This window comes from Trachypithecus francoisi, unplaced genomic scaffold (genome assembly GCF_009764315.1).
Source record: "Trachypithecus francoisi isolate TF-2019V2 unplaced genomic scaffold, Tfra_2.0 Lachesis_group11, whole genome shotgun sequence".
NCBI classification, from domain to species: domain Eukaryota; kingdom Metazoa; phylum Chordata; class Mammalia; order Primates; family Cercopithecidae; genus Trachypithecus; species Trachypithecus francoisi.
Genome location: NW_022681456.1, coordinates 43,866,315 through 43,885,728, shown reverse-complemented (window position 1 = coordinate 43,885,728; position 19,414 = coordinate 43,866,315). Strand labels below are relative to the sequence as shown.

Sequence of the window (19,414 nt, the reverse complement as noted above, 5' to 3'; positions counted from 1 at the left end):
GTCTGTGTCACCCAGGCTGGTCTCAATAATTGTCTCCTGTCTCAGTCCCCAAAGTGCTGGAATTACAGGTGCGAGTCACCGTGCTCAGCCTGAAGGTTATACAACTATTAAATGTCAAGGCAAATATTCAGTCCAGTTCTGTCAGAGGATAAAGAGTATATTCTTCGTTAGTTATAATGCTGATAAGTTTGCTTACGGTTCTCTAACTTGTACATCCACATCTCTATATTTTTCCTGATTCACTAAAAGGCTTCTAATTCCTCTATTCTAATCTTTTTGTTAGTTTTAAGGAGTCTTTAAAGTAACTTTTTTTTTTTTAACACTAAAGTCTTCTTTAGTGTTATCACTGATTTACAGTTATCACTGATTTGTATTTTATTTCGTCATTTACAACCTTCTGGAGCATAGTGAACGTAGTATCTACCATAATCTTATGTACCAAGTTGATGCTCTAGGAATATTTGCTAAGTACGTTCATAAAATATATGTACTTACTCAAGTATTTAAGAATCTATATTTGGCTATTAATTACTGAGTAACTCATTCAAAATTGTTTTTTAGGCCTCTGCTTTCTTGCTTTTAAAAATCTATGTTGATTATTTCACTAGTTATTAGCTTCTTTGCCAGTGAAAGTGCAGGGAAAACAAGAAATACAATTCAAGATAGTGAAACAGTAAGTATACAACTTATTTCTTTTAACAATTCTGTTTTTTTCCAGACTCCAATGTTTTAGGTTCTATTTTGCCTTACCACAGGTAATCAGATGTTGGCAGTGAATGTGCTCAGGCAAAGTAAACAGTTTTAAGTCTTTCCCCACCACTAACTGAATACTGCTTTTAAAAATCTAAACTTAAGAAGCCAAGAACAGCAGTCAGAGACGGCATCATGAGAGTAAATTTAAAAATAAATGCATGTCATGCTTTTTAGTACATTTTTGGAATAGGGAAATAAATGCAGAAAAACTTTCCCACCCATACTGCGATAAGGGACTCTACAAAGTTATTTCAGTCTTTTCTTAAATGTGGGAAATTTATAGAGTTCTCCTGGTATACTTGGTGTGTCAGGAACCTGAGTCTACATAAAGCTTACCAGTCATCTCCGTTAAAACAGAAAGGACCAAAGTTCAGTTAAAGGAAATCAACCTGAAGAGCTAAGCACTATGTAAATAAGTGAGATGTACATAAAAGTCCATGCAGTATACATAGCAAACAGGAGACTATCTTAATTTGTTACACATTGTGGTCTGGTTAATCTGTGATGGTAAGGTATGATTAGATAGCTTCCCTCTCCTTTGGAAAGGTTATAGATTTTATTTGGTTAACATTAACTACAGTTTCTTAGAAGCATAGCAAGGTAAGTAGAATGAGTTAATGAGTTAATACATTATACTTATATATCCAAGTTCTTTCTGGCTATTTGGTATAAATTACAAGCACACCAATACAAAGAAGAATCCAAATAGGGTGTGAATGTTCTAAGTGGCACAGGATACTGAAAGTATACACATCTCAAGATTTTTTTTTTTTGATGAAACGTAAGTCTGTATTAGAATTTGAACTTTTATCCTATTTATAATGGTGTTTATAAGTGTAATTACTCTGATTTTTTTGCAATAAGACTTTGTGGCCAATATAAATGTGTCGGGTTCTTCGCAATAGGCTTCTTTTGGCATGCATTTATAAATCTTAAAAAGTTATGGTTAAACTTAGGTTTTGCTCCAAAGTTGTGATTCTAACTTAATTGACCTTTGAGGATATCACAGGTTTGACTCTGGTTTCACCAGCAATCATCTGACAATGTATAAAATGTTGACAATCTATCAACACCTGATAATGACAGAAGACTTCATGCAGAAGGCTACATTTGGCTTTCCCAAAACTCTAGTATAAATTCAGTCTAACAAGTACAGTTCTGATAGACAATTTCATAAATTCCATATAGAATACTGAGAAATTAAGAACAGGAACCTTAGAACCTAAAAGTTAAAAGAATTAATATGATTTGGGGGTCAATTTGTGATATTATAGCTTTCTCTCATTCAGTGTTTTGTAAGCGAACTTGTAATTTTTACCACCACCCCTTCCATTTAATATTTACTTAGTTCAACTTAGTTCAAGCTATAACAATGAGGTTATTACAAGAGCCTGCCATGCTATCACCCTCCATTTCAAACAGTATCCTCACCTATCCTTCCCTTTTCCAATCCTAGAACATATCTCAACCATTTGCAAATTCAATTCTGACTACATGGAGGTGTGACTGCTAGACCTACTGTTGGTTAGTCATATAATACTAAATAGTTTATATCTCGAACACATTCTTCAGCAGTTAGATGAAGGAGTTGGATTAGGTAAACTTTAAGGATTTTACTAGTTCTTAAGAAAAAAAACCTGTCCTTCGTAGAGCATCACAGAGAATTCATTAATTTGCTTTAAACATATAATCATTCTTTAATTTTATACTTCAATAGGCATTAAAAATAGTCATGACACAGAATAACACACCAACTCAATAGTTATCAATAAGCCTATATTGCAGTTTTATCATTGCACTAGCATGAATACTGAATCTCAAATCTCTTGAGTTTTTGGACTCTAGTCCCTCATTTGCAAAATATACCTCTGCATTCAAAGATTTCTAATGTTTTTGTCAGCTTACCAAAAATAGTCTCCAAGGATTACAACGGTAGAAGGTAGCATAAAATAGATTCCTCTTTATATTATTGACTCTTAGGAAAATGGTGTTTGCTGACAATGGTACATAGTTGCGAAAGAGGAAAGTGTTCAAAGATATAAAAGAAATTTTTACCTGATAGAAGTAAGGGATCCTTATCTAAAGACTTTTTAACATGATCTGATTCACCAGTCAATGAGCTTTCATCAATTTTAAGATCGTTGCCTTGAATAAGTATGCCGTCAGCTGGAAGAAGATCACCTAAAATAAAAAGCAATGATATACTAAACTATAAACAAAATTACGGTAATTTTATGTTTAGTGTCAGATGTATTGCTCTTTTTACTTACCATATTTCACTTGAGCAATATCTCCAACAGTAATGTCAGCTACAGGTATTTGAATGACCTGACCACCTCTGATGACAGTGAACTTCTGTTCTTGTTCAATTCGGCTCTGCAAACCTCTAAACTGTTTTTCCTTACTCCAGTCATTGAAAGCTGTTACTAACACCACACATACTACAGACAAGAGGATTGCAGCTCCTTCAATCCAACCAGTTTCACCTTCACCTTCTTCTTCCCCAACAGAAACTTCTCCACAAACTATTTGGAAAGAAAGAAAATGCTTATCAAAAAGATTCTGAATTGATGACAACATACATATAATAAGTCTAAATCACATTTTTGTGTTAATTATGTTTACTTTATCAATTTTACTTATAGCAATAAATACTCTATTAAATTCAAAACATTCCATAAGAACTCTATGTCACTTTCAAGTTCCCTGCTTCTGCGATTCTCAATCTCAGGAGAGGGAGGCAGTCTAGGTAGGGTACTAGTTAAGAGTAAGGACACTGAAGGAGATGAAATATCAGTCCTAAGGCAAGTTACTTATTCTTGAAACTTGGTTTCTTTATCATCAAACTATGATACCACCAGCTATTCCAGAGTTATTGTGAGGATTAAATGTGAGGATACCGGTAAAGTAAGTACAGCAGTGGCTAAGGTTTTCTTCACACTCAACCAAGGGCTAGCCATATTAATTATTACATATGACAGACAAGATACACATGAAAAGTTAGTATTATGTGAAACCCAAGAATCATGCTTATTTACTATGTCATTTTTACTGAACTGTGATCAAAGCTTGGCTTTTATAACATGAAAAGTTAAGCAAAGTGCTACTTGTTATTCCAACCATTTGAGCACATGCTAGGTGCCAGACACTATTTTAGAAGCTAGAAATACAGTAATGAATAAGACACACAAGCTCTCTCTCCTCATGGAATCCATACTCAGACTGGGGACGGTGTATGAAGAATTCAGATAACAATACACAAATAATTAATTTACACAAATAATTTTATATATCGACAAGTGCCATGAAGAAAAACATAGTGATGTGCTATTAAATAAGAAAGAGGGATAACTGAGGTTCAGTGAACAGAGAAGACCCCTTTGAGGTATCCATGACATGTGAACTACAAACTAAATGCTCGTAGAGAACCAGCCATATAACTCTAAGAAAGAAAAAAAAAAAAATCCAGGGAGAGATTAAAGTCAGTACAAACGGCAGAAAAGAGATCAGAAAAGGATTGGGGAGGTGGCAGGGGGAGGTGGAGAATGAGCCAAAACTCTATAATCAATAATGGTGAAGAGTAACAGAACAGTGCTTTTTGACTTCAGGCTGTAATCTAGTTGTGAGTCCAAAATCAATTCAGTGGCTCATGACCAGCATTCTGAAAAATGAAACAAATCAAAACAGAAAGGACATACATGTAGTAAGGATAAGTGTTATTTCCTGAAACGCTGATTACTTATAAATTCACATGAAGGAATACAGGCTTCTGGGTTGCTATGTGAAGTTATTTCTTTGTGAATTGAATTGAAATGTCTGAAAGCCACTGGTTCTCTTAAAACAGACAAAGCAGGAGGATTATTCAGAAGAAAATAATGAGTAAATAAATGACACTAGAAATGATTAAAGCGTGTTCTAGCATGGTGAGCACAGATTGAAGAAAACATCTGAGGTGTGAGGGCGCTGACTAAAAAGCAATGTGGGAGGGAAGACAGGGAATGAAGTAAGATCAATTGGGGATGAAATGGAAGACTTGATGTGAACAGTTACAAAAAATATCCTGAGAACCACAAGCAGGATTCAATTGTCGATGTGAGGTACAAGCAGGATAATCCAACAGAACCCCCTCCAACCCAAATACCAGAATTTCTATTTTAATTATTTTCAAGCTCAAGAAATCACCATGTGTCATTATGTATAATAACCAGTTAAGTGATTTTAAGATTTACATTCGGTTTAACAGTCAAGGCTGTAAGAATGACTCTCCCCGCTCCATTCTTCCCTCTAGCCAGAAGACAGGAGATTAACTCCGAATTAGAGCAACTCTGGACTCAGGATCACATGATAGAACACCATATGCTGACCACTTTCACCAACTTGGAAACAGCTAACATATTATCCAAGTGAAGCATTTTACTGGGTTTTGATGTCATTTATTACACAAAAAATGCAATACTTTATAATAGCATACAAAAACAACATATTGACATCAGACAATGGAACTTACCAGTCATATTTTAACAAATACCTTTGCATAACTGGTGGGTAGGTATCATGAAAATGGGTACGATTTAGTAACTACACTTTTCCCACTTGGATTTATATCATGTTGTGTTTCTTTTTAGCTATGACACATTAAAGCCAACTTCTGAAATTAATCAAACTTAGACCTAAATCAGGTTAACAATAATGTTTTATGGCTACAAGAAAAAAGCAAACGTTAAATTTTAATTTTTTTTTTTTGGAGACAAAGTCTCACTTTGTTGCCTAGGCTGGAGTACAGTGGTGTCAATGTGGCTCACTGCAGCCTCAACCGCCTGGGCTCAAGCAATCCTCCTACCTCAGCCTCCCAAGTAGCTTAGACCACAAGGCGCATGTCACCATGCCCACTCATTTAAAAAATTTCTGGTAGAGATGGGATCTCGCCACATTGCCCAGGCTGGCCTTGAACTCCTGGCCTCAAGCAATCCTCCCGCCTCAGCCTCCCAAAGTGCTGAGATTACAGGTATGAGCCACTGTGCCCAGCTTTATCTTTTACTTTCAATTTCTATTTTTTCTATATGCTGAAAATATATAATTTATATATAGTTATAAATATAATTAATAAATGCATCATTTGGAGGTATGTGCTCATTTTTTTCCTGATTGAGTAAATAACCGAAAAAGTTTAAAGTCCAATGCAACAGAGGTTAAGGAGGGGAAAGAATTACGGACAATTATACAATTTTCAGTTCTAAATGTGACATGGATATCCATCACTAAACTACTGAATATTTCAAAAGAGAAATGGAAACAAATTAATGACATATTTCATTTCACATATAGTTCTCTATATCATATGGATAAGACCAAAACAATCTTGAAATAGATGGTACAAAATATAAATCCTTTCCTACTGACAATGATTACAAATTTTTAGAGGAGTTATAGGGGAAAAAGGATCAAAGTTACAAAATGACAATAGCTTAGTTATATATATGTATAAATATATAAAGAATTTTAACAATGTTTTCAGTAAAGTCCAAGCTCAAATATAATAATAAAAATCTATATTATCAAAGATGTTCTGTTGTAAATATATTCAACTAAGAGACATGCACAATCTAAATTCAGTCAATATTCTCTATCACAAGGCAAATATTCCATGTTAAAACCTCCTAGTTGAGCTATTCCTTGGGTGATGTATCAAGTTTGTACATTAATAGTATAGAGAAATAGTTCTCAAAGTGCTGTCGTGAAAACTGAGGGGGATTCCTATTTTCATAATTTGAAGACATAATTATTGGCCTCATATTTCATTAATGTATAATATAATTTTCTAAAGATTACATTGCATGTGATAATGTGACATAATAAATACAGAAACAGGAGAACTGAGCTATCTTTAATTAAGCTGGGCATTAAAGAGATATGACACCACTCTTTACATTATTTCATTTAAAAATTCATTATTGGGGGAACACTTTTCATCAAAATGTTATCTATGTGAATATACAATAGATTATTATTTAAAAATGCATTGATAAATATTTTGTCCAGCTTTACTGCAGTGTGATTGACAAAACTGAATATATTTAGGGTATATGACAAAATATTTTGATAGGGGTATATATTGTGAAAAGATTACCACAATCAGTTAACATATCCATCACCTCATATAGTTACCTTTTTTTGTGGTGAGAAGACATTGATAAATATTCAAAAATTTTCCCATTTCAATTTAGAATATACTAAATATTTACAGGAATAATTCATATAATCAAAAGCTCTTTGGAGTCCTCAATACTTCAAGAGTTTGAAAAGGTCTTGAGACCAAAAAGTTTGAGAACCCCTGTTAAGTGCAGATACCAGTAACTATAGATTTATTTATGGTTTGGGCTATAGTATATATTTTCACATTAAATAATATTAGTAAGACATTTTGATGATTTAGATTTCTATGACTGTAGATTTACAAATAGATTCCTTTTAAGCAAGTTACTACACCTCAGTGTTGACATGTATCATGACAAAAAGATACACGTAGTGTACTAATAAACGATTTTTAAAAATGCAAGGCTGGGCGCGCTGGCTCACGCCTGTAATGTGAGCACTTTGGGAGGCCGAAGCAGGCAGATCACCTGAGGTCAGGGGTTTGAGATCAGCCTGGCCAACATGGTGAAACCCCGTGTCTACTAAAAATACAAAAATTAGCCAGGCATGGTGGCGCATGCCTATTGTCCCAGCTACTCAGGAGGCTGAGGCAGCAGAATCGCTTGAACCTTGGAGGTGGAGGTTGCAGTGAGCCAAGATAGCGCCACCGCACTCCAGTCCAGGCGACAGAGCGAGCCTCTGTCTTAATATATATACTGTCTCTCCCTATATATTTTATATATATATGCCTCAATATACATATTTTATTTTATATATATAAAATAAAAAATTAAAAATGCAAATACTAAATAACTTTTCACCACGGAACAAAAAATCTTTATATGTTTCATTAAGAACTTCTAGTGAACTCTGACTCTTTTAAAAGGGCCTTACAACACCGACAGCTCTAGATGATCTTTTTTCAGTTGGATTTTAATACCCTGTATCTACTTTAATAAATTCAGGAAAGGACCTGTCACTACATCTTACAAAGGAAGCAGTTTGAATTCCAAAAAGATTTGTCCTGGACCTTGCTGGTAATAAACTCCACTTCTTGAAAGTATTTTTCTTTTGTTTTCTAAGAAAACTAAATTGTTCAAAGTAAAAAGCTTTTATTAATCTGCTAACTCAATTCTAGAAAACCAATACCCAATATTCGATAGTGACAGCTAGATAGGTGGAAAACTGAAAAAAATCAGCTGAATGTTGCTTAAGATGATATGACCCCCCTTTTCAGATACACACATATATCTATGCACCATCATACATTTACATATATGAGTGCTCATAGACACATGAACACAGATTTAAAACCTTAAAGGATTTGGGTATAGCAAGAATCTCTAAGAAGTGGGATTTCTACTTTGGGAGGCTGAGGCAGGCGGATCACAAGGTCAGGAGTTCGAGACCATCCTGGCTAACACGGTGAAACCCCATCTCTGCTAAAAACACAAAAAATTAGCTGGGCGTGGTGGTGGGCGCCTGTAGTCCAGCTACTCAGGAGGCTGAGGCAGGAGAATGGCAGGAACCTGGGAGGCAGAGCTGGCAGTGAGCCAAGATCAGGCCACTGCACTCCAGCCTGGGTGACAGAGCGAGACTCCATCACAAAAAAAAAAAAAAAAAAAAAAAGAAGTGGGATTTCCAGTGAATATTATTTTATTTGGACTGTCTTCGCCCACCCCCATTATTATTTTTAAACAGTAAAATAGGTACTACTTATTTAGTAAAAATAAATAAAAGTTTAAAAATAATTTAACTCAATACTGACAAGAATATTGTCTAAATCCCTTCTTATCTATAGGGATTTTCAACCAGAGGCAACTTTGCTCCCCATGGGACACACAGCAAAATCTGGAGACATTTTTGGTTGCCTCACTTGGGGTGGGGTGCAGGATGAATATGGTGGCAAAGAATTTTGTTGCTCAAAATGTCAGTCGTGCTGCTGCTAAGAAACTTTGATCTATACTAATCTCAGATAAACTGGTTTATGCTGTGTCCAAATTTCTTCAAAGAGAAAGAATATAGTCTTACACGAGCCTAGGTACATCTTTTAAATAATTACATAATCATTGATAGAGTCTGGATGTTTGTCCCCTCCAAATCTCATGCTGAAATGATCCCTAGTGTTGATAGCAGAACTTAGGGGGAGCTGTTTGGATCATGGGGGTAGATCCCTCATGAATGGCTTGGTGCCCTCCCCATGGTGGGGAGGACATCAAGAACTGGTCCTTTAAAAAGCCTGGCCCCTCCAGGCCCCCTCTTGCTCCCCCTCTCTCCATGTGTTCTGCCTGCTCCTGCTTCGCCTTCTGCCATGACTGTAAGCTCTCTGAGGCCCTCACCAGAAGCAGATGCTGGCACCACGTTTCCTGTACAGCCTGCAGAACCTTTTCTTATAAGTTAGTCAGTCTCAGGTGTTCTTATACAGCAATGCAAACAGATTAACATAATTACCCTACCGAACTTTTAGAGTTAGCAAGTATCTCTTCACAACTCGAAAAGGTATAGGAATGAAGCTTTCACAAACAAAAATATTTTGGTGAATCAGCCTTTTGATACATAAAATACTATTGGTTTATTTTATATTATAGCTACTTAAATATAGTAACCAAAATGCATGCTAGATTTCCTACCAGTTACATAATCTACCAGCAGAACTATTAATTTTAAATAAATTTTTTAAAAGGCAGAAAAAGATTTAAAAGAGAAAGGGACAGAAAGATAGGAGGAAAAAACATTTGTAGGTACACGTTAAAGCAAATCTACCACGCTATAATGGATTTCTCTGCTGGTTAGGACCCTCTGCACAGGTTGAGTATCCCTTTTCTGAAATGCTTGGGACCAAAAATGTTTTAATTTTTTCAGATTTGGGAATATCTGTATATATATAATCAGATATCTTGGGGATGGGACCCAAGTCTAAACAAGAATTTGTGTTTCATACACACCCTATACACATAGCCTAAAAGTAATTTTATACAATATTTTAAAAATAATCGTATATGAGACAAAATTTGTGGTAAGTACTTATGCGTGGAATTTTTCCACTTGTGGCATCATGTCGGCACTCAAAAATTTTGAATTTCAAAGCAGCTCGGATTTTCATACTAGTCATGTTCAACCTATAGTATAATGGCAAGGAAATTTTCTATAATAGCAAGGAAATTATCCAAATAGTGTATACAGCAAAATACTTGAAGAACTTGACTAGTAATGCATTTGGGAAGAGAATAGAATTTTGCTTTCATAATGACATTTTCCAAAAGAAACCAAAAATTAAAAACTAAAATTGTTTCATAGTATAGTGTTCTAAAAAATTTAAAAACTGTGATAGCAAGGACCATGTCATATACGTGGCATAGGTCTGTGCCAGACACACAGTAAGCATATATGGATAGGTTATTTCCCCTCTGTGCCTCACTGTAAAAGGGAGGTAACACAATCTAATTCATAGGGTTACTGTGAAAATTATCTGAGACAATATACTTAAAGTACTTAGAACAGTGCCTAGCACATAGCAAACATCAATAAATGCTGGCCAGCTATTATTATGCATTAACTAAATGAATTAGCTGAGCTAGCATCAGACATGTCTTTTTTTCCCCCCATTTACTTACGTGCATTATCCCCTTCTGGAGGCTGATAAAAAGAAAGGCCCAATGATACTATGGCTGCAATTTCTAATATAATTAAAGTGACATCTTGTAATGCTTCCCATACTAATTGAAGAAAGGTTTTTGGCTTTTTAGGAGGTATAAAATTCTTTCCAAACACTGCTTCTCTTCTTTCTAAATCTGCAGGGTTTCCACTTAAACCTAATAAAAAGAAACAAATTTCAGTGAACAGTTTTACTTCTTACAAATGAAAATATATATTTTTATTCAAAATACCTTAACTCATCACTCTAGATTGCAATTCCTAAGACCCTACCAAAATGTTTACTTTCATGCTTTAAGTGTACAGAATTTAAATCACTGAAAAACACGTGCAGGTCTTTAAAAGAACACTTTAAGTAGATAAGTCAGGACTGGACTAAGAATTTTCACTTTCCCAACTGCTTATTTTTGTTATTTTGTTTGTTGGTTTTTTTGGGACAGAGTCTTGCTCTGTCACCCAGGCTGGTGTGCCATGGCACAATCTCGGCTCACTGCAACCTCTGCCTCCCAGGTTCAAGCAATTCTCCCACCTCAGCTTCTCGAGTAGCTGGGACTATAGGTGCATGCCACCACGCCTGGTTAATTTTTGTATTTTTAGTAGTGACAGGGTTTCCCCATGTTGGCCAGGCTGGTCTCAAACTCCTGACCTAAGGTGATGCACCTGCCTCAGCCTCCCAAAGTGCTGGGATTACAGATGTGAGCCACCATGCCCGGCCAACACTGTTTATTTCTGATCATACTATCTTATACCATCTTGTATATGTCAGCAATCAGAACTGTTATGACAGTTCGATGGTTTTCATATTGGAGTTAAACATTTCCCTGACCTTAGGATATTGCCCTCACAAAACTGGGAAGTTTATACATAAATATACATACACACACACACATATATACACACACGTATATATATGTATGTATATTTGGTTTAGTTATATAGATATAGACATAGATTTGGTTTAGTTATTGCACCCTAGACAACAGTGGAAGTCTGATTTTTTACTCTCATTTGCTGAATAACAGTGAAAAGTTAATCTATCACAAGCTCTAAAGGCTTCTCTAAAATGTCTCTGTTACATTGATAAAAGACTCGCAAAGCCACATAACAGGATACTTAGGATGATCTTTCTTAGAAGTGATAGGTGGTGCTGTTGAATGTACCTACTGTCACTTAAGGTAAAAGGTATACTGTAGGACATATACTGTAGGATGTAACATTTATTGTTTGGACTATGGAATTAGAAAGATATGAGGAGAAGACAGAGCTATTGGGATGAACATCCATTTTGCCATTCCTTCACCCTAATGAGTAAGTCTTTAACCTTGTTGATCCTGTCAAACCCAGATATATCCCGGTTAATGCAATGCAAAGTGTGTACATATGTACATTATTGTGGGAGTGTAACAGCACAGACAGCAGTGACAAATGATATTTTTCCTTAGTCTGTGTAAGAATGCTAGAGAAGCCAGGCACAGTGGCTCGTGCCTATAAATCCCAACACTTTGGGAAGCCGAGGTGGGCAGATCACCTGAGGTCAGGAGTTCGAGACCAGCCTGCCCAACATGGCGAAATCCCATCTCTACTAAAAACACAAAAATTAACCAGGTATGGTGGTGGGTGCCTATAATTCCAGCTGCTCAGGAGGCTGAGGCACGAGAATCACTTGCATGCAGGAGGCCAAGGTTGCAGTGAGCCAAGATCACGCCACTGCACTCCAGCCTGGGGAATAGAGCAAGACTCTGCTTCCGAAAAAGAAAGAAAGAAAAAGAATGCTAGTGAAGAAGGCAGAGATAAACAGGATAATATCATTTTTGATTTCTCATATTAAATCTAACTTCAATTTGTGTTTTTTGGCAAGAGCCTATTCCAAGAGAACATCAAAGGAGGAAGACAGGAAAACAGCAGATTACTGTAAGACTCTCAGCTTTAAGTGCTTTAACTATTAATCTCACTGCTCAGGCAGGCAAAGAGTAGAAGAGGGAATATAAATACATTATTAGAATAAATAATGAGAAATGAACATACAGCTTTAAAGTAATTATCTACTTCATTGAAGGATTCAACAAGATTCAAAGATTTCAGAAAACTATCTCACTAGCAACTATAACAGGGTCCATACTGGGCAGTACCGAAAGTATTTTAGATTTCTCTGTTGAAAAAAAAAAAAAAAAAAAAGACATCAGTTGAAAACTTCCAAAGAGCTCTAATCTTTCAGACAGAGTCAGTGGAAAGCAAGGCAGCGAAGGACTGCAGTAATAAGGATGAGATTAGTCTATGGGTAGGTTTGTCTTGTCTTGTGTTTGAATGCTCTTATTAGCAAAAAGAAAAAAAAATGGAGATAGTGGTTGTATCAGCCTAACTCACAGTGTATAAAGACTACCATTTACTGAATACATATGACATACCTATAACACCTAACAATTATCACCACTAAAAAATAATCGGCCAAATCTTAACTTATATTGGTTATAACAGGGACCAATATTTTGTTACCACTGAAAAGAACAGTCACAGAGCTTAAGATAGCTTTAAAACATATCTTGAAGACAGTATGGGAAGTAAAGGTCTTAAATGCTATTATAATTCCTCTAAACTACCAACACACACAAAAGCACACACCTAGGACACCACACCAATAAAACTATCTAGTACAGGAAGTAGAAGACCTAGGTTCCAGTTCACCTACTGAAATCTTGTGCAAGTCACTTAACTCTTTGGGGGTCAAGGGAGGGCACTAATATCAGCTGGTCAAACTTACAAGGTTGTTTTGAAGAACCAAAAGAGAAGGTACACATAGTTCATAAATCAGAAACAGGCCAACTCTTAAGTGGAACACAAATTATAAACTGAACACTAAAGTAATGAATTAATTCAATTTGGGGGACAATTAAATTCTATTAATAATAAACTTACACAATCTAAATATAATAAAACGAACAGTTTTGTAACAACAGTCTGTTTCCCAATAGATATTTACTGAATGTTTACTACTTCTAGGGATTGTTCTACATGCTGAGGAATCAGTGTGAACAAGAACATTCAATAAGTTTATACTATCCTGGAGGTAGACAGTAGACAATTAAAATAACTACAGACAAGTACAATGAAGACAATAAAAAAGGGCCACTAGAACTCTCTTACTGGACTACTTTAGTCTTTCTAAGGAGCTAACATTTGGCTTCAGTCTGAACCTCCAGGGGTCAAGGGTGAGAAGACTTTCCAGCAGAACATTCCCAGTAGTGCAAAAGCAAATACAAAGGCCCAGAGATCAAAACAAGATTAGAAGATTTACTAGCCAGAAGCAAAGCCACTGTAGCTAAAACCCAGTGACTCAGGAGGAAAGAAGAGAGGGTCAAAATGGAAAAAGTGACCAAAGGTAAGAACATGGGGGCTAGGGAGAGGAGAATGGCATTCTCACCTTAAAGTGCAGTGAAAACCATTAAAGCAGAGTAGTGGTAACTACTCTGGATTTTAGAAAAATCACATAAATTGCTATCTGAAGGAAATTGAAGAGAGCAAGAGTGAAGGAAAAAGGCCAGCTGGGAGGCTGCTGCTTATAAAGTATAGATGATGGTGTCTGAATTTCGGTTTTAGAAGTGGAGGCAGAAGGGGATAAGTGGATTTGCCAGGTATTTTGGAAGGAGATCAGACAACGTACTTAAGGATTGGATGTAGGATGAAAGGGAAAGAAGGTTTTCTTTTTTTTTTTTTTTTGGCGGGGGGCAGGGTCTCCAAGCACTTAAGTGGGTGGATGGTAGTCATATTCCAAGACAGGCGATTTTGAGAATTGAAGAATTAGGAGGAAAGGGCAGGGAGGAGTTAATGGTTCCGTTTCACAGACTTAAACAAAACAAGTGGATGTGTCTAGTAGACAGCTGGTTCTCCATATTCAGAACTCAAGGAGAAGTCTGAGCCAGAGTCATCAATTATATTGATTCTGGAGCCACAAGCCCAATGAGAGCTCTCAGAAAGTTAAAGCAGATAAGAAGGGAGCTAGGCTGAGGCTACAGCGTTGGAGCACCCAACACTGATGTTCAAATAGGGCAAGAGGAGTGCAAGGCACCCAAGAAGAAACAGCCAGTGAGGGAGGCAAGGAAGGCGAGGGGGGAACGGAACAAAACAAAACATGTTCAGGTACTACTACAGAAGCCCAGAGACGAAAAGAGGTTTTAAAAAGATGATGTGGCTGACTATGGCAAATGATGTTAAAAGGCTGAGTAACAGACCAGAGAATGGAACACTTTCTTTCACTAGATAGAGGCTGATGACCTTGTAAGGCTGATGACCACAGGTAAGCCTTCGAAGAGGCCAGAGGCCATGGAATTCAGGGCTGCAATGTTTGTCTACTACAGATCCAAGAAGAGGCTTCTACTGTAAGAAGGGAGAAAGTAAAGTATGAGATACAGCTAAGCTGGTGGAAATGGCAAAGAAATTACTGGTCCTAGTTTTAAAAAATATAAATGATACCAAATTATTAGGAATAACTTATAAAACATATAATGAGAAATCTTCTGCCTAATTGGCTCAGTTAATTGTAGAGTAGTGGCAATCAGGCCAAGGTCACGCATGGAATTGATCTTTTTATGGCCCAGTTAGCTTCACAAAGAGAAAATACAACCAAAACACATCAAAAGTAGCCTCAGAATTGTATGCTTTTGGGGTCTGACTCCATCACTGTTTGGAGTAATAAAAGTCTGTATTTATTCTATGACTAGATAATAGCTCAGAAGTACTGTCTTTATATTTGAAAAGAACATACTATAAAATAAAATATCATTTACATTAAGATCTTAATGTTTTACAAGAAAATGTAGCATCCCAATTGCAGGGACTAATAAAATTATGTCCCAATTTAGGAAATAAAGTGGGGGGAATTTACTGGAATGTTGGATGAAGGTAGATTTAACTGACAATCTCAGTTAACACACAGCACATACTACAGTCTTATCAAATTCTGTACTAGAAATTTTGTATTTGTGCATATATCATATGTATATGTGTGTCTGTATGTGTTTATATTACATGTACCTGTATGTATGTCTGTGATATGGTAAAGATGTTTATCCCTTCCAAATCTCATGTTGAAATGTGATTCCAAATGTTAGAGGTGGGGCCTAGTGGGGGTCATTGGATCATGGGGGTGAATCCTTCATGAATGGTTTAGCATCATCCCCTTGGTAATAAGTGAGTTCTTGCTCAGTAGGTTCATGCAAGATCTGGTTAAGAGTCTGGGAACTCTTCCTTCTCTCACTCCTGCTCTCATGTAACGTGCCTGCTCCTGCTTCACCTTCTGCCATGAGTAAAAGCACTCTGAGACGTCCCCAGAAGCCAGGCAGATGCCAGTGCCATGCTTCCTGTATAGCCTGCAGAACTGTGAGCCAATTAAATCTCTTTTCTTATAAGTTACCCAGTCTCAAGTATTTCTTTATAGCAATACGAAAATGAACACACACAGAAAATTGGTACTGAGGTGTGGGGCATTGCTATAAAGAAACCTTAAAAAGTGGAAGCAGCTTTGTAGCTGGGTAACAGGCAGAGGCTGGAAGAGTTTGGAGGGCTCAGAAGAAGACAGGGAGATGAGGGAAAGTCTGGAAACTTCTTAAAGACTGGTTAAATGGTTGTGACCAAAATGCTGACAGAGATATAAACACTGAAGTCCAGGCTGACAAGTTCTCAGACGGAAATCAGAAACTTATTGGGAACTGGAACAAGGGTCACCCTTGTTATGCCTTAGCAAAGAACTTGGCTGTATTGTGTCCATGCCTGAGGGATCTGTGGAAGTTTGAACTTAAGAGTAATGACCTAGGTATCTAGCAGAAGACTTTTTTCAACAGCAAAACATTCAGGAACTGGCATGTCTGATTCTAACAGCCTACTATTAGATGCAGGAGCAAAGGAATGACCTGAAGTTGGAACTTATAATTAAAAGTGAAGCCGAGGGTAGAAGTTTGGAAAATCTGCAGCCTAGCCCTGTGGTAGAGAAGGAAAACAAGTGGGCTGTGGTACAGTCACTTTCTAGAGAGATTAGCATGACTAAAAGAGTTGAGTGCTAATAGATAAGGCAATGAGAAAAAGGCCTCAAAGGCACTTCGGAGATCTTTGGGACAGACCCTCCTATCACAGGCCCAGCAGTCTAGGTGGAAAGAATGCTTTCAAGGGCTAGGCCCAGGATGCAGCTGTCCTGCTTAGCTTCACGACACTACTGCCTGCATCCTGGCTGCTCTGGCTCCAGTCTTCGCTCAAAGGGTCCCAGGAACAGCTTGGGCCACAGCTCTGGAGGGCGCAAGCCATAAGTCTTGGCAATTCCTATGTGGTATTAAGTTTGCAGATATTCAGAATGCAAGTGTGGCGGAGGCTTGGCAGTTCTCCCCTAGATTTCTTCAGAAAGCCTTGGTGCCACAAGAGGGGCTCTGGCCCTAGGCACAGAGAAATTCCCACACAGTGAAACTCTACTAGGGCAGTGCCAAGCGGAATTGTAGGGTTGGAGCCCCCAGAATGAGCCCCACCAGGGCACTGCCAAGTGGAGCTGTGGGAAGGGGGCCATTGTTTTCTAGATCCTAGAATGGTAGAGCCACTGGCAGTTTGCATCCTAACCCTAGAAAAGCCTCAATCACTCAACTACAACCTAAGAGAGAGCCACAGGGGCTGCACCTACCTTATAAAGCCACAGAGGCGGAGCTGCCCAAGGCCTTGGGACTGCACCCTTTGTATCAGTGTGCCCTAGATGCAGAATATGCAGTCAAAGAAGAGTGTTTTGGAACTTTATTGACTGTCCTGCTGGGTTTCAGACTTGTGGACTCTACTGCTCCTTTCTTTTGGCTGATTTTTCCCTTTTGAAATGGGAAGGTATACCCAATGCCTGTACCATGACTGCATCTTGGAGTAAATAGCTTGTTTCTGATCTCACAGGCTCATAAATGGAAGAAACTCATCTCCAGATGAGATTCTGGACTTTGAACTTTTAAATTAATAGTGCAATTAGTTAAAACTCTGGAACACTATTGAGAAAGCATGATTGTATTTTGAAATGTGAGAAAGACATGAGATTTGAGGGGGGTGGGAGGCCAGGGGTGGAATAATATGGTTTGGATGTCTGTTCCCTCCAAATATCATGTTGAAATGTGATTCCAAATGTTGGAGGTGGGGTCTAGCAGTAGGTGATTAGATCATGGGGGCAGATTTCTCATGGACAGTTTAGCACCATCCCCTTGGTGATAAGTGAGTTCTTGCTCAGTTAGGTCACATGAGATCTGGTTGTTTAAAAGCGTCTGGGACCTCCCCTTTTTCTCTTGATCCCTCTCTCACCGTATGATGTGGCTGCTTCCACTTTACCTTCTGCCATGAGTAAAAGCTCCCTGAGGCCTCACCAGAAGCCAAGCAAATGCTGATGCCATGCTTCCTGTACAGCCTTGCAGAACCATGAGGCCAATTAAACCTCTTTTCTTTATAAATTACCCTGCCTCAGGTATTTCTTTATAGCAGTGCACAAATGGACTAACACAGTCTGCATCATGGTGGACCTATAGCAGCAGCCAACCTGACTTTTCTAAGTGAGGGACACAGGAAAACGTGCAGACCAAGAAAGTACATAAAAATTTACGTTTATGTTTATTATTCTTGGGAAACAATCTAATATTCTCATGATTTTCTTAATTTCAAAAGAGGAGGCTTCCCTTCCCTAACTGCAAATTTAAGAGACACTGTTCTCAAGTCAAACTTACACATTCTTTCCCAAATGCCTACTATGTCACTGTGCACTAGGAATACAAAGGGAAATGACTCAGGATGCCTTTCCCTACCACTTGCCCTCAAAGAGCTCGTAGTTTGGTGGGGGAGACTGACAAGCAACCAGTTCAACACTCTGGGTTGTGTGTGTTTTGGGCTTTCAAAACTAAAGCTCAGGAGAAAATCCTGGACCTAATTTCAGCAACTACCACTTAAAAGCTTAGTGTCTCATTTGCTTTCTTGCCCTTTACAAGTCCATGAAGCCATGCCTCTTACAGAATACCACTTGGGCACCTGCCTTTAATTTTTATGAATTCATTTAAAAACATGAATTCCTTTTTTAATGTAGAACTCTGAATAACAAACATGATCCTAGGACTGGAGGCCTGTATACCAGAAACCCTATGATCGAAAAGTCTACCATCCAATATAAAATATAACATAGATAACACAGGACCACGAAGAGATGAAAGATATACCAAAAGCTAGTGTAAAAATATAAGGATCAAGGAATGTGATTTAGAATATGAATAAGAAAGTCAATGCAGGAAAACAACAAAGATACAGAAGAAAAAAAAACTGTGAAGGTAATTTTATGCAGTTAGGATGTTAGAAGCAGGTTATTTTGGTATAAAAGTGCATTCTTGGATTTTGAGGACTATAAGACAGATGCTTTCTCTAAGAGAGCCAAAAATATGAAGTTACAAGCCTCCATTCCAGTTCACCTTGCAATTTATATTTCCAATTTCTTTAGGAGTTAGGATGGCTAATCAGAACCACTGGGAAGTTTTTAATATGAAAATTACATCTGGTCAAAACACTTCCTATTGACCAGTATCATATGCATATGATATGCATATGATATTCTTCAAAACATATTGTTAGAAAACAAGTGATAAATGGGCAAGACAAAAAGGAATCACATAAATACAATTTACTGAATAGGGCATTCTTTTTGTTCTCGAGACAGGGTCTCACTCTTTTCTGGAATCACACATGGCTCACTGCAGCCTTGACTCAGACAATCCTCCCACACTCAAGTGATCCTTCCACCTCAGCCTCCTGAGTAGCTGGAACCACAGGCGTGTGCCACCACTCCTGGCTCATTTTTTTTTTACCTTATTTTTTAAATGTTGCCCAGGCTGGTCTC

General features: G+C 37.5%; 1 protein-coding gene across 6 annotated transcripts in view; it reads right to left on the bottom strand.

Moving 5' to 3' along the window:
• The window catches only part of ATP2B1 (ATPase plasma membrane Ca2+ transporting 1), a 117,587-nt gene that overhangs the window by 43,867 nt on the left and 54,306 nt on the right, over positions 1-19,414 (bottom strand). For all 6 annotated transcript variants that reach the window (XM_033221102.1, XM_033221099.1, XM_033221098.1 and 3 more), the window contains exons 3-5: positions 10,500-10,697; positions 3,024-3,278; positions 2,809-2,934 (exon numbers count right to left, since the gene is read on the bottom strand). In XM_033221102.1, the coding sequence (XP_033076993.1) occupies positions 2,809-2,934; positions 3,024-3,278; positions 10,500-10,697 (579 nt within the window). The remainder of the gene's footprint in view (positions 1-2,808; positions 2,935-3,023; positions 3,279-10,499; positions 10,698-19,414) is intronic.